General features: G+C 37.3%; 1 protein-coding gene across 4 annotated transcripts in view; it reads right to left on the bottom strand.

Moving 5' to 3' along the window:
* Positions 1-14,778: 14,778 nt before the first annotated feature.
* ABCA13 (ATP binding cassette subfamily A member 13) overlaps positions 14,779-18,583 on the bottom strand; it is a 170,598-nt gene continuing 166,793 nt past the window's right edge. For all 4 annotated transcript variants that reach the window (XM_038128757.1, XM_038128758.1, XM_038128761.1 and 1 more), the window contains one exon: positions 14,779-17,613. In XM_038128757.1, coding sequence (XP_037984685.1) covers positions 17,524-17,613 — 90 coding nt within the window. In that variant the 3' untranslated portion in view covers positions 14,779-17,523. The remainder of the gene's footprint in view (positions 17,614-18,583) is intronic.

The following is an 18,583-nucleotide window of genomic DNA, read 5'->3' as shown; positions in this document are numbered from 1 at the left end:
TGTGTTGCAATACAGTTCACTTAGTTGGTTCAGTTAGTTGCTCCTTCATTATGTCTGTATCATATCCTTGACAAAGACTTTAGAGATGCAGCAAAAATATCTTCATCATCTACACAGCATAAGTGTTAGATGGCAAAGTTTCAGAAATTCCAGGTAGCTGTTCCAAAATTAAAAATCATGAGGAATTTCCACGCCATACATTGTAACTTTGGCACATTTCAGATTCCAAGATCTGAAATCTAAGATTCGGAGAGAAAAGGTAGGTGCTTGGATGGAGTATGCAGGTAGTCAGAATTCAGGTGTTTTAGTTGGAGGCAATTAACCCATCTGAATGTTTCCACAATGTTGTAGAAGTTTTTCAAAACACTGCTAATCCCAGGAACGCATTTTTGTTTCAAGACATATCTAGGCTTGAGGATGACTATTCTCTGAAATAAAGGTAATAAAAGTGGACAGCTCATGTCCTTTAGACAACTAATTCACATTTGGAAAAACAAAAAGAATTGTGTCCATAACTATTGCAGATTATTTAACAGAGGGATCAGTGGTATCTTTTAAAGGTATGAAGTCATTTTTTTAATCTCTAAAACTCTAAACACAGGCAAGCAAAAAATAAGTAAGTGGAAGTCCATATTAATCTCTCCTATGTAGACCTGAATTCTTCTTACCTCTTCTTACCTGATGCCCAAATGCATCAAAACCCTTAATTGTACAAATCCCTAACAGGTAAAGGAGTGAGCCAGAGAAAGCTTACAGGAGGAGAGCCAGGAATCTGGTCTTCTAATCTGGGCACTCTGTGGCACTTTTTTAAAGTTGACTGAAATCTGTGGATATGCTTAAAGTCTTCAGAATGTGATCCTTGACATCATCATCATCATCAGGGAGTGATTATCAAATTCATCAGACCAGCCCATCTGAAAAGCCTTTTCTGAGCACAGTCTGTAGGCAGCAAGCTGATACATGAGAATGTACTTGATCATCAAAATTCAAGATGCTCAGTTTAGCTTTAATTAAGTCCCACATTTCATTGCAGCAGATGCAGGAGCAAATGCATTGCTACTGGTCAGTGAGGGCCACAAAGAGTTTCAGATGTGCTCTGATATGCTGGGTGAAAAATCTGGAAGGATTTACTCTTCTAGTTACTCACATGCCTTCAGTGTAACTACTCCCACCCTTGCTAGAATAACTGGAGAGAGGAAAAAAGAGGTTATTGGAAACCCTGATCTGATTTACAAAACCACTGAAAAAAAAAATAAATTATTTCACTTTCTATTGGAGGGCTGTCTACTACAAACTGTGGTAAAAATAAGCACAAAATCACCTTCCAAGAACACTGATGTCACTTTAAGCTACAAGCAGCAATACTATCACTTCTTTTCTGCAATTTTATAAAAGACATCCTTTTTCAATCACAGCTAGGCTGCTAATCAATTATATGCAAAGCAAACTTTTGCCTTCAACTATAAACTTAAGATTCCAGGCATCTTCTTTTCTGAGAAGCCTTTTTTTTTTTTAAATCATGCATGAAAACATTTTAAAAAACACTAACAATCTGGGTTCTCATTTTCATTGCAATCATTAAACTCAAATTTTGAAGTTTCTCGCTGATGGTTAAATGCTATGTCATGCTAACTTGATGAGGCTTTGGAACTTTGTGATGAGCATTAACAGATCAAAGGTATTAGCAACTATCATTAGCAAAAGTGGGGAAAAAAAACTACTAAAAATTCTGGTAGAATTGAAAATTTATTTTAGTAAAAACACTTCAGACTGTGCCTTATTTGATGTCAAAATCAGAGTTCAGGAAAAAATTGCTAGTTGCCTTTTTTGTCAAGGTAATTGGTACATATTGTTTACAAAATATTTATCAATGCTTCCATTGTTCAGTGTATCATCATGAGAGAGAGAAATACAAAATATAATATACATTACCAGCAATTTTGAGGAGTTGTGTTGGCACTAGATAAATAATAGGCTATTACACAACAGCAAAAGTAAGTATAATATATCAAAATCCCTGCCTACACCTACTAATCTTCATAGCTAGTGGAAAAACACAGCACCCAGACCTGACTCAGTCAGAGGTCCAGCTGGGGAGGTAAAGCTATTCTTTGTGCAGCTGAAACACTTCACTCCCACTTTGCAGAAGCTTTTCACCAGGGTATGTCCATTTGCACTTGGGCCTTGAACATCTCATTCCACTTGGGCATGCTGGCAGAGCTTAGAGGCTAAAAAAATATATAAAACACCTGCAGTGTGATCCAAATAACCCCAAAGCTCAACTGTTTCCTATGATAAATAGTACAAATCTGCAGTAATGGCTGACACAGCATCTGAAAGCCAAGGCAGTTCCATGCTTTATAACGTGTTGCACAGACAAAATGTTCTTTTGACACTTTGTGAACAGCTTAAACACTGCAGCCCACATTATCCTGTGACTGAAACAGATGAGCCATGTATTTAGTTTCCATGAGCTCAGCTGACCAAAGAGGTCTCTGCATTTCAAATGAGAAGCAAAGCTCTCTCTCCAGGGTAGTGTTTGCTGAACATCTCAGCCTCTCACTCACTTCCACTCACTCCCTTCATATATCAAAAAGAGGGGCAGCAAGTAAAGTAAAATTTTTAAAAGATATGCTCAGCTATTGTCTCAAACAACAAGAGAGCACCTAGAATACTTACCTTGAGGATCTTCCTTAAGTAAAAAGGTATCCATTTCCCAGCTTGTCAAAAGCAACTGCCAGAAGATGGCACTACTTCTGACAGCAAATATCCAAAGAGAACTAAGCTAATCCTATCTACAGCTACTTATATGCATACAAAAGAAATCAAGAGCTATTCCTTTCTCTTTCAATAAGTCAAAAGAAAAGGCACTGGACCTTTGAAGTTTGTCGCAAAACTTTATTCAATATCACATAGAGGTAAAAAGGCTGAGCATGTACTTTTTTTGACCACAGATGTATTGCCTGATTTTAATAAGTGCTAAACACCTTCAGCTTTTCTAGAAGTGGAGATTGTCTCTGACAATAGACACATAATTATCAAAACAGCAGCATATCTGAAATATGAATATGATGAGCTAAAATACTGCCCAATTTTAAGAAGCCACATTCACTTAATCATTGCTCTGGAAATACATAAAAGGATTACAAAAATTGAGATGTTATTTACCCAGGAGATCCATTTCACTTAGTGCTTCTGTGGCTCCTTAGCCCAAGCAGGGAAGCAATAAATTGAGGGCACGTGAGCAATTTCCACGACTTTCATTAAAAAAAAAAACTTCTTCTTCTTCTTACAACTTTTATTTTCAGATTTCTCCAGTCTTCAACTTTACATAAAGGCAGAATTACTCCAGAGTTAGCAGCCATGAGTTCATATCAGGATAACTGAAAACTTTTCTGTTTTTCTTCTATAATCAGAACACATGAAAGTAAAATGTAGTTCTTTTTTTCCTGTATAAGAAATATATAATTTTAAAAGCCCTGCACTTATGAAAAAATATGCAATTAAAATCATAATGAAAACACATAAAGAAAATGTATTCTCTGGCTTTGAAAAAAGTATGAGAGTCTGTAAGTATATTCAAGTATGGTGCCATTCATTATTACCCTGGGTAATACACAAATATTGGGACCTATTTCATCTAAGGCTTCTCAGCCAATGATTTCAATCACTTCTTTTGGAAAACTGCTGGGAAGCTAAGATATATCTTATAGCAAAAACATATGCAGTATACAAGTATTTATAAAGGCTGCCTCCTAGAATGGTTGGAATTCCAGAAACCTTCTCAAAATGGAAAAGCAACCAAAAATATTGCAAATGAAAATTCTTATCATTTTAGCTGCATCAAGATTGCTGCCTTCCATTCCAGAAAGAACGGAAGGTAGCAAAAAAACCCCAAAAACCAACAGAAAAGTTAGACACATTCAGAGCCTATGTTAAGCTGGTCATTTGAAGGTAATTCAAGGTTGACAGTGCTCAACAGCTTGGCAGATCTTTTGTTCCTAATCACAGGACAGTCAGACAGCTTCTTTAGCCTATGGTCTTCTCTGACTCAAAAAATTACTAATTAATGGGCTTGGGGTGAAAGTTGAGCTCTGACATAGAGAAGCTAGATAATATGATCAGAGCAGTCTGAAAACCAGCCCACAGACTATGAACCTGGGGCAGCTTTGGTCTCTTACTCTGAGGAGAGTTTGGCTTCAGAAGGAGAAAAGGATGGGAGTTAATGTCTCTAGAATCTTGCATCCAGCTAGATAACCATCCAAAAATGGATTAAAGCCTTCCTTATTTGCTGAAACATTTTAAATACATGTTAAATTCCAGACATGCATGAAATTCTCATTGATCTCAGTGAGATTTAAGATTATTATTGAATATTACTTTCAGCGCTGTCTTCAGGAGGGACATTTTCCTAAACTGGGATGTGAAGTGACTAAGAGTCCTGGTTCTGGCCAGGACAGGATTAATTTTTTGCAGTAACCAGGACAGGGGCATGGCAAGGACACGGGGGTTGTTCCGTCCTCCCTCACTCATTTTCCAGGAAGGGGGGAAAGGGTCACTTTGGTTCAGGGCAGCATGGCAGAGCGAGTGGTCACGTACTGCCGGTGGTTTCTGCAGAGTGAGCAATAATATTTATTTTCTTATACACTCAGTTATGAGTATTGTTGCTGTTACTGTTAATTTTCTTATCTCATTGCTGTTTCCAGTAAATTGCTTTTATCTTTTGTGCCCCCAGTTCCCCTCTTCAGCCTGCCACAAGGGAGTGGAGTGGAGGCATGAGGAGAGAGGGGTGGGGCAGAGTGAGCAAGTGGTTTAAAGTGGCTTCAGTGGGAGCACTAAATTGGAGAATACAGTTCCTAAACCACAACACCAAGTTAATCTCTAGGGACAGTGTTGTATTGCTAGATACACTGCAGAGGAGTATGCTTCTGTACAAAGCTATTGTTGAGTGTTAACAGTAATGCACTTTGGATAAGTAGCAACAGTAATTATTCTGGACTTATCTTCTCAGGAAAACCACCCTAATTCCAGAATAGTTTAAGCCACAAATTAAGCTTCAAAAGCCTTCTTGACACCTAACCTGCCACAGATACCACAGATTTGATTTTTGAATAAAGTTTCGTTTCAGAAATAAGGATAATCAGAAATAAATATTGAAGTGTTAGTAGAGGAAAGTTGTTAAGGATGTCCACCAAAAGTTGGGTGTCAGAAAAAGTCCTGTGGACTGACTTTCCAGTTCAAGGGAAGAACTTGGTTTACAGGGATGATCCTGTCAGTAAAGCAGCTCTCACTCTGCAGCAGGAGTGCCTGAATACATGTCTGTACCCTATTCACTATATCACTGCTTCACCCAATCATGGGGTGAGCTACAGTAAAATCAGAGCACTGGTATAAATAGACCTATTTTTGTTTGTTGTAACAACAACAGCAAAGAAAACTGGGGTGTAACAAAGATATCAGCAATAATCCAGAAATAAATTGGATTTTTTACAAAGGGTTGGCACTTCTTTAATTGTCAAGGGAGAATATAATTCAAAGCAGAAGATGTTATAACAAAACTACAAAAGGTGCACAAATATTGAAGTGTGCTATCTACATGCAAGAGGGAACTATTAAAGAAAGCTCCACATCTCACTGCACACTGGTTTTTCGTGCTACCATTGTACCTGTGGTTGGGAGGTGCCACTGCTGCCTGACACCTTGTTGGTATATTTAGAAGAAATATTGCAAGGCAAGGGCCAAAACAGTCAACATGGAAGTCTTGAAGTGGCTATGCCTGTGTACATAAACCCGGTGAAAGAAAGCAGGCACTGAGTTTCTTCCCACTTCACCTTCAGAAGAGACAACTGCGCATTGGAACTTGTCCTGCCTCTTCCTGACAGTGGTATAAGGTGCAAACAAAGCATCTCTTGGCAAGCTGGGAGAGACAGAAGTCCAGCTCTTTGTATTGGGAACCTCCTGCTACACATGCTCTTTCTCTAAGAGCATTCCTCTAGCAAAGGCTGCAGCCACCTGCCCGTCCACAGCTCCCCCTAAGCCTTAGGGGCAGGTGTCACCTCACACTGTCCTCAGACTGTGCATGAGTTGGCAGATGTCCTAGGCCAAGCATCTCCAAACTTATCCTGCTCTTCATTTATCCAAAACAGTTCTTAAAATTTCCAAGAAACACAAAGAAGAACAGGAAAGAGAGCATTTAAATTATTTACCACCACGATGCTTGTGGTGCCTCTTGAAAAACAGGCTTTTTCAGCACTATAGAATTGTATTTAAAATTCATTGTACTGGCATTGTTGTTCACAAATCCCAGGAGGAGTCAGCCAGTAATATCCAACACACTAAGATGAGACTATTCCCCCAAATGTCTTTGATTTTCCAAAGCTACTGGCAGATTATAATTGAGACGAACATGCAAGTGGGCTAATCCACTTGGGTAAAACATCTATTTATTGGCTCGGGCTCAGTTCTGTGAATAATCAAAATGAAATGCTGTGCTCACCAGAATTTATTATTTTATTCTAGAAATAGTTAATATGAGTGGGCAGGGGGGACACTAGGGAAAATATTCTCTCATCTGCAATAGTATTTATCGCATATAATTTCTTTTTTAAATTTTCTTTTTTCCTTTTTTCCTTAGGACAGAAAGATTTAGGTCAGGAAATATTTTTTCATGGATAACAACTAGTTCATTTGCAAATCCTCCTTGGAAGGCACATGCTCTTGGCAGGTTAACATTTGCCTAAAGGGGTCTCTGATGAGGAGAAACAAGGACTTCTGGTTTCGTCAGAGCCAGCCCTTAGCAGTAGCCTAGATCCACACACACTCAGCATTCAGAGATATGAAAACGAAAGCATCCCCTCAAAACAATAAACAAAAAGGGAAGGGGGTGGGGAGGAAGAGAAGAATGTTGTTAATGTGTGTATGTGGGAGTAAAAAAACAATAATAGGACAAGACACAACAAACAAACAAACCACCTAAAAGCAATGTAAGATATCACTTCAGTTTTGATTATGGTTTGTGTTTTGTTGGGGGATTTTTAATGGTGTATTCATTTTATTTACCTGCATGGTAGGGTAGACTTCTACCCTAAGGATTCAACCTCTAGTTGCATTTGCATTTTCCAGAACTTTTACCTTCTTGCTCCCTCTAGTGCTCCAAGAATTCCTGTGCAATTTTACATAGTTCTAACAAAAATGTTTTCCTCTTTATTTCCTTTCCCATGGCAAGCAACCAAAGCAACTTGATAGGAAATGACCAAAACTGAATTTATTTTGGCAATAATTTTAAATATAAGCCTTCACTTGGCATGCTGCTATGTAATCCAGATTGTTCTGAGGTGCTTTCCATTGCTCAAATTATTATGGTTTATCATTTGCAGAAAAAGCAATATTCAGATTTGAGGCAAGAAGTACAAATATGCACATCCCTACAATTGCTTTTCAACACTTTTTGATGTTGAGGGCATAGACCCAAGTTGTGATCACCAATTAAACTTTCCTATTACCAAAGGGAAAAAAATTGTCTGCACGTTGTACTTAGGAACTCGACTGCATCATGGTGCAGGGCCATAAAGCTCGCCACTCTCAACTTCAAGCAAACAAGTTAAATAAGTTTCTACGCTTAAAGGAAAAGCTAACCTCTACTAGCTGTCACCATTAACATTTCCCACCCTACAGACTCCTAGAGCTGGCAACAACCCTGCACTACTTGATTATACATGAGAAGCAGCACTGCTACATTGGCACAGGACAGCAGGTAGCAAATTCATCCTATTCCCCAAACACCACTGCGTCTACATTTTAAGAAGTTTACCTTTTTAATTTTTTTTTATTTTAAAGAAAAGTTGTAAAGTTTGGGTCTGAAACATGAACACAACACAACACACTTACTGCCCATAACTGCAATTGGCCTAAAACAATGCTGCTTCCAGGCACCTCAGCAGAGCAAGTTAAAGTCTGAAATGCCAAGTTAGCAAGACAAGACAGTCATAATTAGCTTCCTAAGGAGTAGAAGTACTTACAGTATAGGCATCCACACAATCTGCTGTGGAAAACATTATTCTGTGATCCAGACAGGGGCAGAGCCTAGAAAACTAGTACTTCTAGTTTTTCCAGTCTGACTTTTGCCAGCGGCAAGCTAGAAATGTCCTCACGGCAATAAAGCATAATGAGACCAAGTCTTCTGCTGCACCAGCACAATCCTCCTGCCACTGTGTAAATTAGAGATGGGGAACAGCAAAGCCACTGATTCTCTTAGTTTTCAAAGACTTTTTTAAAGCTGTCTTTGCTACACACAGGAATATCATGGATCAGCACAATATTAAAATAAAACGTTTGCTTCTTTTTTTTTTAATATCTACAGATTACTGTGTCAAGCTTGCCATAGACAGCAATGGTCTTATTATATAAATATTGTTTCAAGTTTCTATGTCAAATAAACTGTCATATTCTTTAATGATACCTCAAGAAGCCAATATTTTTTGTTTGCATGAATTAAGTTGAAATTCTGCCGCCTTCACTATGCAATGTGCCCAAGTCTTTGAAGGAAGACTTAAGCCAGCTGCAATGTAGAAGGAAAATCTATAATATAGCAATGAATACTGAAAAAAGTTTTATTACATGTCTAATGCTGATACAATGGCAAATGCTTTTGAGCATCTGCCACAAATGTACTTTTTGAGAAATCAGCTAAAAACATTTTAAATGGTACATATAATTCAAAGTCATATTCCTTTCTTTAGAAAATCAATTCAATGTGAACCAAGAAAATGAGTCATCCTTGTTTCCTCTAAGTCTTTAATGTTTCTGGCTGCTCAGAGTTTGGTTTCAGATCAAAGAATGATAAAAGTGAATTAAAGATTCTTCTAATCTGTTATTCATATCTGCTTAAAATATATTTACTTTTACCTATTGCATAATATGTCATATATTTTGTTTTACTGTGTTTTGGCAAGAAAATGGAATACAACGTTTGAGGAAAATGAAGTTTTATTTAAATTTAGTAAATCCTTTATCTGCACTTATATCAAAACGTATAAAGTCTCTACAGAGGTAAGTAAATAAATTAGAATAATCATTAACATATCTGCCACCAAAATAAATGTTTATACTTAGTTGATCAAGATTTGTATGGTAAAAAATAATAAAATTTTCAAAAGAATCTAAGTGATTAAATGTCATTTGGGAGCCTGAAAAAAGAAAAGGATAGGCTTGAGATAATTTTAAAAGATCTGCTATTTAATTGAAAAATTTAGAGCCATAAGTATTTTCTTCATCCACTTCTGCTCCTGGCCATTAACTTTTCCACATGAAAAAAAATAAGATAAAAAATTCTACACAAATCCTACACAAAACAAAACATTTTGCTACCATCCAATTAAAAAAAACCCAAACAAAATATGAAAAACCCACAAATCAAAACAAAATAAACAAACAAGAAAAGACACAAACACACACTCAAACTCCCTCCACAAAACAGGAAGAGGAATATTAAGCAAAACCAAGAAGAATTACTTGTATTTCCCTGGTCTCTTATCAAAGACTATTTGCTATTCTTAGTAAAAGATACCTGTTGATGCTTTTGAGTAGATGAAATTCCACAATTGCAGACAATATGTCCCTATAAAAAGAACTTATTTTAAAAGATGGAAAGGCCAAGTAAGGATTTTTTATTTCCCCAAACCAAACAATAGGGAAAAAGCTCAGTTGTATCTTTAGTTACAGTACTATCTTTGCAATGCTGCCAGTTGACATTAATGCTTCTGCTGGAAGAAAGTGGATGAAAGGCCAGGTCCTTGGTTTCTCATCCTCTCTGTACACTGCCATTGTTCTCAGGCATTCCTCTGTCTATGTTACACCGACCAGAGCAGATTTTCTGGGCAGGTATTGTCTTTGAGATGGCTCTTGCCATCGACTTTGCCTTCATAACATAATTGACTTGGACTGCTGCACCCATTCTGGGCTTCATTAATGCCAAAGGGGAACATGTAAACATACTATCTGTTTTTATGTCACTTTATATTATTGTGATATAAATTAGTGTCATAACTGTTTTATATGTTTCTTGGCAACAGAAGCAGGAACTTCAGCAAGTGGGGTCACCTTGCAGAATTTTGTACGTGTCTCCATGTCCCATTCAGTTCAGAAGGAAAGAGTGGACCTGAGGACACCAGTCAGAAGTCAGACTGGCAACTGCAGCCTCACTATACTAGTATCAGAAGATTCAAACATTGAACAGAAAAAAAAAATTGTATTGATCTCCCAACTCTGTTTGAAAAAGCCCTAAAACCTGACCATTGCTTTTGAGCCACTTTTACTATTTAGACCCTTGATTGTGTCGAAAAGGATGTCTCTGTGAGACATCCACATTTTTCACCACTTTCAAAATGACATGAAGAAAGTGGTAGAGCCTTCTTCAGTGGACATGATAGTCAAGCTGATATTTTCCTCTAGTGCCTGAAACCAAGTAAAACTCTAGTTTGTCGAGTCAATGAAAATTAGTTACCAAAAGCCCTCCATAACTTTCTGCAATTATTGAGGAAGCGTGTTCAAACCTCAGTACTGATTAGGCACTTAGCGAAAATCTCACTCCCACCCTTGAGTACTGAATGTTGGCCCAAATATAATCAAAAGTTGCTTTCTTGATTATTATCTAATGTTTTAAGCAGTTGTTCTTGTGAACACAGCTGCTAGGAAACATTCTTTAATACAGAGACAGCCCCCGCCCCCTCCATTTTTGTAAGTGGTGCAGAGTGTCTGTTTTCCTTAAGGTCTTCCTGAACCAGGTGTTTTTCACCTGACCCCTACTGATGCACTCTCTGATGGAAGACATGGAACTGTTGGACCAAGTCCAGAGGAGATCCACAAAGTTGTTTAGAGGACTAGAGAATCTCCCCTACAATGACAGGCTGTTCAGCCTGGAGGAGAGAAAGTTGTGTGGAGACCTCATAGCAACCTTCCAATATCTGAAGGGGCCTACAAGGGGCTACTCTTCATCAGGAACTGTAATGATGGACCAAGAGGGAATGGTTTCAGACTGAAAGAATAAGTTTAGATCAGGTGTTCAGAAGAAATTCTTTACAGTGAGGGTGGTGATGCACTGGAATATATTGCCCAAAGAAGCCACAGATGCCCCATCCCTGCAGGTGTTCAAGGCCAGGTTGGAGAGGGCTCTGAGCCATCTGGTCTAATGAAAGGTGTCCCTGTCCATGGCAGCGGGGCCGGAACTAGGTGATATTTAAGGTCTCTTCCAAACCATTCTATGATTCTCAGGTGCCAGATGAGTGCAAGTGTGAGTTCTGGTACTGAGCAGAATAGTGGCAAGACATCATCGGTGTCTTTGAACTCCCTGAGAGCAGTAAATTTATTTAGAGAAACTGCTCTGATGATTTAGCAGAAGTGAAACAGAAAAAGTCCCAGCTCTTCTGTAAAGTGACAATTTTGGGGAAGTTTTTCACATCCAAGATCTGGCAACCAATATGGGGAGCAAAAAACAAAGCATCTACCAGGGGAAACATTTTCCTCAGATGCTGAAGCTTTTTCAGCTGGAGTCTGTTTAAAGACCTGTGAAAGACACAGTATCAAAAAACCATGAAGTCAGCTGTCACTTTACAGCATGGGGTAAAAGCCAAAGCCTGGAAACACTGATTGATAACTAAGAACACTAAAATCTACTAAATGAAGAATAATCTTGAGCAAATTTATAGCAAATGGAACCTTGGTACAGACGAAAATTTCATCCTCCCTGAAAACTTGTGGCAGTTTCTCTGCAATATATAGATGGCATGTATGCATGTGCAGTCACAGGTATTTATAAGGAAGCAAGGCTCGCAACAAGAAGTTTTTCAGTTCTTCCTGTAGTCAATACCTTAAAGTGGCTAAAAAGAGGGTTCTTCATACTTTGTAGAGGCCTGCACGCTCCAGCTACAGAGTTACAGAGTCTGTTATCAGTCTCTGTCCCTGAGCTCAGACACATAGTAGATCTTCAGTGCTCCTGCTCTTCTCAGCTCAAGGTTGTGGGTTAAAGCTAAATCTATCCATTTCACAATTAGATGCATATAATTATGGACACCTTTATTTGAACTTGGATTTAAAGTAGAAATCTATATAATATATGCAAAGAAAAACTCAATATTATCATATTCTCAAACATTTCTGCAAAGACTCTTCTCAAAATTTACTTAACATTTTATACATAGAAATACTTAAATATTTCTATTTTATCCAGTTCCTGGTCACCCACAAAATCTATTTTTAATTGAATGGCCTGCAAACACCTCAGAATATAATTCAATGCATTAAATTTACTTTCCAGTTTGTCTGCAACATGCAGGTATTTAAAAATATGAAGAGACTACTAATTGATCAGCATGCAAACAGCCTCAGCTCTGGGCCACAAATAAGTATTTTCAGCGTGTAGCTGACCACTGACAAGTGCCACTTCTAATCACTTAGTTAACTTTAAAAGGGAAAATAAACCCCAACAATACAACACTTCAACATGCTGTGTATGACCATGATTCTTACCTTTCACATACTGAGAATACTCTTTTAACTAGATTCAATCTGTTTTGTATTCACACATTGCTAACAGAATTATTTATGGTAGCAAACTTCTAAGAAAAGAATTTCAGGTTCTTCTTATTAGACAATTATCATTAGCTACAAAGTGTCAGGTGACTACAACTCCTCAGCTAGAGCATTACATACATATTCCATTTAGTTCAGCATAAATGTCACATGCTCCTTCACACACACACTCAGCTATAATTATATAAGTTTTAAGGACCAGTTCTCAATAAAATCTAAGGTAAAAAAAACTCTACAAGCTTTTATATTTTGTGGAAATTGAATCACATTTCAAAATATTTTAGTCTGAGGCAAGCACTGGAGTTTTTTGGGGGTATGGTTGTTGCATATAGTAACATAAGTAGAACAGGAATTAAGAATGTGTAAAAATGATATATGAAATAAAGTTTGCATTTCTCTGTTTCAGCACACGCTAAGGACAAAAGTGTTTCTGACACTTTTCTCAAATTACATGCATTACACTTTACTATTAACCAACATTTATTGCCTCCATAAGAGGGTAAAAGATTTGATCTTACCTTATACCACTGCACATTAGAGGATCCTACATTTTTCAGCTGGGCACCTCATAGCCCATTAATCCCTAGGCACTTTTTAAATGGCCCATGGCATGCACAGGCAGCAAAATTATGTATGTGTGGTGCTCTATAGCTGGAATAAGTCAGCTGCACATGGAAATCTCACCTATTGGCTTTTGCTTATATAGCTTATAGCTCCTCTTTCTCCACTTGTAGATCATAGAAAGCGGATATGAACCGTGGTGCTTTGATCAGCCTAAGCTAAAGATGTGCATACACCTGTACAGTGCAGACCGTACAGGGCCGTTGTGAAAGGAGTCAGAATTTATCCCAGCACATTGCTCCATGTAGCAATAAGCACGAGAGCACTGCTAGAACAATATTAGTATGTGATAGAAACATTTAATAAAGAAGAAAGATGCTTTGATTTGTTTCAGTGACCCATATCATTATTCAGCATGGAGAACTCATCTGCTAAAACATTCAGCAGTACCTGGCCCATTGATAGCAGCAGATTGCTTCTTTCTGTGCAAGAATGGGACAGCTGTGATTTCTGCTCTGTACCTGCTACCCACCCCCATTGCACCTGCAACAGCATCAGTTCTACTTGTAATGTAAGGATCTAATACACAACTCAGGAAACATTTTCTCTTTAGCCGTTGTGGGTCTCAGCGAGTCAGCTCTCAATCACTCTAAGTAAGATCTTTTTGCTGCTAGCTTTGATCTCCCTATTCTTAAGGAAGAAAAATTGAAAGCGGTGACATAAAAAGATTAGATCATATTAAACTGAATCAAAGAAAGTGTCAGCTTTACTACTTACTAGGAAAAGACCAGGAAAGCAATATCCTTACCTAAATTGGTTTTAGACAGGTCTAGGAGTTGAGCAGTTCCAGAAGAGTTCGATTCTGCTTCCAAATTTATGTGATTTCAGACTCCAGTGATTCAAATTTCACAAGGACAAGCAAGCTGAAAAGGCACCCAATTTCTTTCCTGAAAATCATCTTATACATCTTTCACTACCCTGGGCAAAATTTATCAAAAAGAGGGCTCTTCACACCAAACCAGAGAAATAAGTTCTTTCTTTCCAGAAGAAAAAAAAAATCTGTACAGAAATTTAATATGCAGCCATATTCAAAGAGGTAATTTGTGAGTTTTGACATCCTGTTCACTAATACTATCACACTCCCCCCCCCCCTCCCCCCCCCACTGAATTTGTGATACTTTGAGTTAAATTCAGACCTACTGATTATTTTTGGTCACATCATTCTATTACTGTATGAAAATAAAAAGAGGTCCTGAAACAATCTGCTCAAAGGTTGGCCAAAGCCCTTCTTTTGACTTGGGCAGAAGAATACTCCCTTAAAAGTATGACTATCATCTTCCCAGTTTTAGTGTTGAGTATTTCAGATATTCAGCAGATTTTATAACTTTGAGCTTAATTCTAGTTTATTGTTCAGGGTGAAGGGCTGGTTTTCACAGTCAGAGAAATTTCCAGCTGAAATAAAATGAAACTTTCCTAACAAGAATCACACAAAAGAAGTATTGTTAAAATCCTCAGCTGTGTTTGATTCCAAATCCAGTGGTGTTAAGAGATATTTCTTCATGAATTATGAATGCAAGGATTCTTTCATAATTAATGTATAATTGACCTTTTCTGTCCAGATTCCTAGTTTAGTGATTTATTTTGATAAACAAATGAATGAAACAAAAATTTTCAAAATACTTTTGTTAAAACTTGCATACATTAAGAATGCCACAAGTTAATGAAAGGAAAAATATCCTCCGAGACAGAACCTGGTACACTGGCACTCAATTAGATTTTGACCTTCTTTACCTATAAAGGATTGGTAGACAGACATTGTTTGCTACTTGTGTGATTTAAATTGGGTCTCCTGAGATGCATATGAAGTAATTTAAAAAAAGAAAAACACTGTTAACTGAATTTACTCAACCATCAGTCTGAAGCAAACCTTATTTACTGTATTCATCTATTAAACTAATATAATCTTTCATATTTTAATCAGAAAAAAGTGACATTTAATTAGTGTTACACAGCTAAGACTTGAAGAAGCTCCCCTATCTGAGCATTCAGCTAGGCTATCATTTTTCAGTCTCACCACAGTGAGTTTTGTGCTTTTATGCTTTCCTTGGTCAAAGCAAACTGCAGGACTGTTTTATTAATTCAGCTGCCTGACACCCTTCCTCAGCAGGAATAGCTCTTATCACAATTTCATACAAATCACATATTTTGGCTCAACTGCCTTCCACTGCAAGGGTTGGAACCATCTACTTTCCCAAATCCTTAAATTTCCTTGAGTACATTTCATCTTTTTTTTAAAGGACTTTTGGTGGTTGAGACAAAGATATTAGTTTATTAAAACAAACAAACAAACCAAAGCAAAACAATCAGTAATAATATCAGTGATTTACAGGTCTAGACACACCAACAAAAAGAAAAGAAAAAAGCCAAAAGCCCTGTGCACATGACTGCCATACTTTCCCTTTTACTTTTTTCAGTTAAAAGCTACAGAAATGTTCTTTTGAGTGGTTTCAGACTATGGCTCAGAGATCCTTGGCTGTTCCTTGAATGCTCAGTTTCTTCCATCCTGTGGTGCTGAAATTAAGCAGGCTACTTCAATGATGGCGTATTTCCATTTTTGCCCAAATTTCCTGCATCTACCTTCCTTTTTCTTTCATGTCCACTAATTCTCTCACACTCTGCTTTGTAAAATCAACTGGTTTTTGTTCTAACTGGGGACCTTAGAAACCTTCTATTCCCAGCCTCATGAAGAAATTAAAGATAACTCTTTTCACATCAAATATGGACATCCCATTGTGCTCTGGCACTTCTGCCAGGATGGTGGCTGTTGGGGTTTAATGGTTCCTAGGTACTTTGGGTCCTGAGTAGCTTGGCAGAGTTCTGCTATTATACCAATCCATTCTAATGATAAAGCACTTTCATAAACTCACTCACTCTGACCCATATGCACATGCAGAAAAAGCCTGTAAATATTTAGGATTTTATTTCTTTTTCAAGGATCTAATTTCATCTTTTTAAATAGGCAACCTGAATTCCTGATTTTAAAAAACTACAATGGGCCAAAGCAACATGAACAAATCAAGCCTCAATGAAGTCTTCTGAGTCAGCTTGTAAAGCATAAAACAGAAATATATATATTTTTTTTTTATATTTTATCATTGTACAGCAGGGTATTATAGCAGCATCTCTGCAATATTGGCCATTTAAAATCAAATTCTCCCATCTCAAAATGAACTTCCCTCACCACTGCCCACCCAAAATCATATAACAGCAGCAAATAACTTCTAAGTCACTGGCTCTACAATTCCAGCTATTTGACAGTGTAGTCCAATTAAATGACATGAGCTAATTTCATAGAAGCTTCAAAGATTTGTGCTGGATGAGGCAGTCAATTCTCACAAAAAAAAAAAAATTCACACGTTTTTTCTCCAAGCACAATATACAAGGAGTTTTTATCCATTAAATGTTCACTTATTTTACACAAGTACAGGCTGAAAACTGTGGCCTTGTCTGAGTATCTAGCATCATAATATATTTATTGAGAAGTTTATTGATCACAGTCTGAATTTTTATCTTATTCTCCTTTAGCATTCCCATTAAACAGCATTTTGACATTCTTTTTGAAGAAAAAGGAAACAAAAAGAAGAGAAAAACAAACTAGGTCATTAAAAAGGTACTTGAGAATACTTCCAGCAGCAACCCGCAGGCTTCGGCTCACTGTCAAGTATGATTTATAAAAACTTGTTAAATTTACTTAAAATAACTGGGAGGCAGACTAGGCTAGTACACTAATAACCTCTTTAACATAAAGCCTTATGGAATGCAGTACATCCTTTATACAAGAAAAAGGTTAATTTAGCTTGTTACAACACAGAACTGAATTAACAGAGAAATTGAAAGGCTCTCAATTTATGTGATTAAATAAAAATACTGGGTGATAGCCAAGCTATTGCTACCATTCAATTGTTTTTTCTTGCCTTATCATGTAAAAATTAGATATTAAGTGTTCATGCAAGAGAATACTATAGTCAAATGAATGCAGAGCTACCATCAAAAAAAAATCTACTACACACTGACATTTCAGATCAGCCTTTTTTTTTTTTCTGCATTAATTAGGCCACCTGTGTTTTAAAATTCCAGTAAAATTAAGAAAACCTTACTTTTTGGTGGATTTTTTGGTCCACATAATCAGTTTCTTGCTTAACCGAGACCTGGTACCATTCCTTCTGGCCTACAGATGAAAACTCACCTCTGCTTCTACTATTTATTTCTCATACACAAGTTGTTCACAGTTGAGAAGTTATTGCATGTAGCTTGTGTGTACACCTATGCAAACACACACACACATATGTTATGTTGAAACTGTATCCTGTTCTGAGCCTAGACTGGGAGATGATCATGATGAACAGCAGGAGATCCTTGAGAAGAATGCGAGACTCCTTGTTGCTGTGTCACAAAATTAATGAACACCTGCAAGACATGATAAAAAGTAGGATTTTCAAAATAAAAGTACTTGAATTCAGACTTTAGGGATATAGGTGGTGGCATTTCTTAGCTGCTCTCCTTAGCTTTTTTTGAGAAAATGATTAATAACTCATGTTGAGGGAACACCTCTAAAAACATGTTTTATAGCCTCTAGAAATAATCCCTCTTCCCCTCTCCAGCTAAGACAGGGGTTGATAAATGATAAAAATTATGGTAAAAGAAGTTACCAGGATAAAAAAGATGCATTTTATGCACAAGTAAATATGAAACAATGGATTTAATTGTCTTTGAATGGCATTCCTAAAGAATCTGAGTCTGTTGTTTCTGCCAATAAATATTACAGAGGGTAATAATTTGCACAGAGGGTGCAAATATTTCAAGGTGAAAGTACACTTCTGATTCAAAAACTAATGTGTCTCCTTGAATTGGTTTGGGTTTTTTTAAACACAGATCTTACTACATAAAGGCTTGTTTCATTTTTAACCACACAGCTATTTCACAGTAAGGCATGTGGAGGGGAACACGGCTCTTTTATATTCAAATGATCCACTTCATATGCAAGCAAACTTGGGGTGCATTTAAAGTTTGTTTGTTACTGTGAAGAAGTATTTTCCTGCTTAAAACTGACAGTCTGGGAGAAGAAGCGGTGGTAGGTGACTGAGGTGATGCATCGCCATGAAAAATGGAGAGGAAGTAAACCTGAGTGAACAATGCCTGAAGAAACAGGCTGAAACTAACTTATATGCAGTCACTCGGTGAATAGATCATTTACAAGTAGTTAGTAGACCAGCACAGAGAATACTTCAATAATGAATTGCTCATGGGAAAAAGGAACAAATTCACACCATCAATCACAGAAAATTAATATTTTGACTGGATGTGCCTCTCAGTTTGCAGAATGAATAACAAGCAGTTGCACATGAAGATGATGCAACACATCACAATCACTCAGCAA

The sequence above is a fragment of the Motacilla alba genome, chromosome 2, assembly GCF_015832195.1.
Source record: "Motacilla alba alba isolate MOTALB_02 chromosome 2, Motacilla_alba_V1.0_pri, whole genome shotgun sequence".
Lineage (NCBI taxonomy): Eukaryota > Metazoa > Chordata > Aves > Passeriformes > Motacillidae > Motacilla > Motacilla alba.
This window is presented reverse-complemented; position numbering and strand designations above follow the sequence as displayed.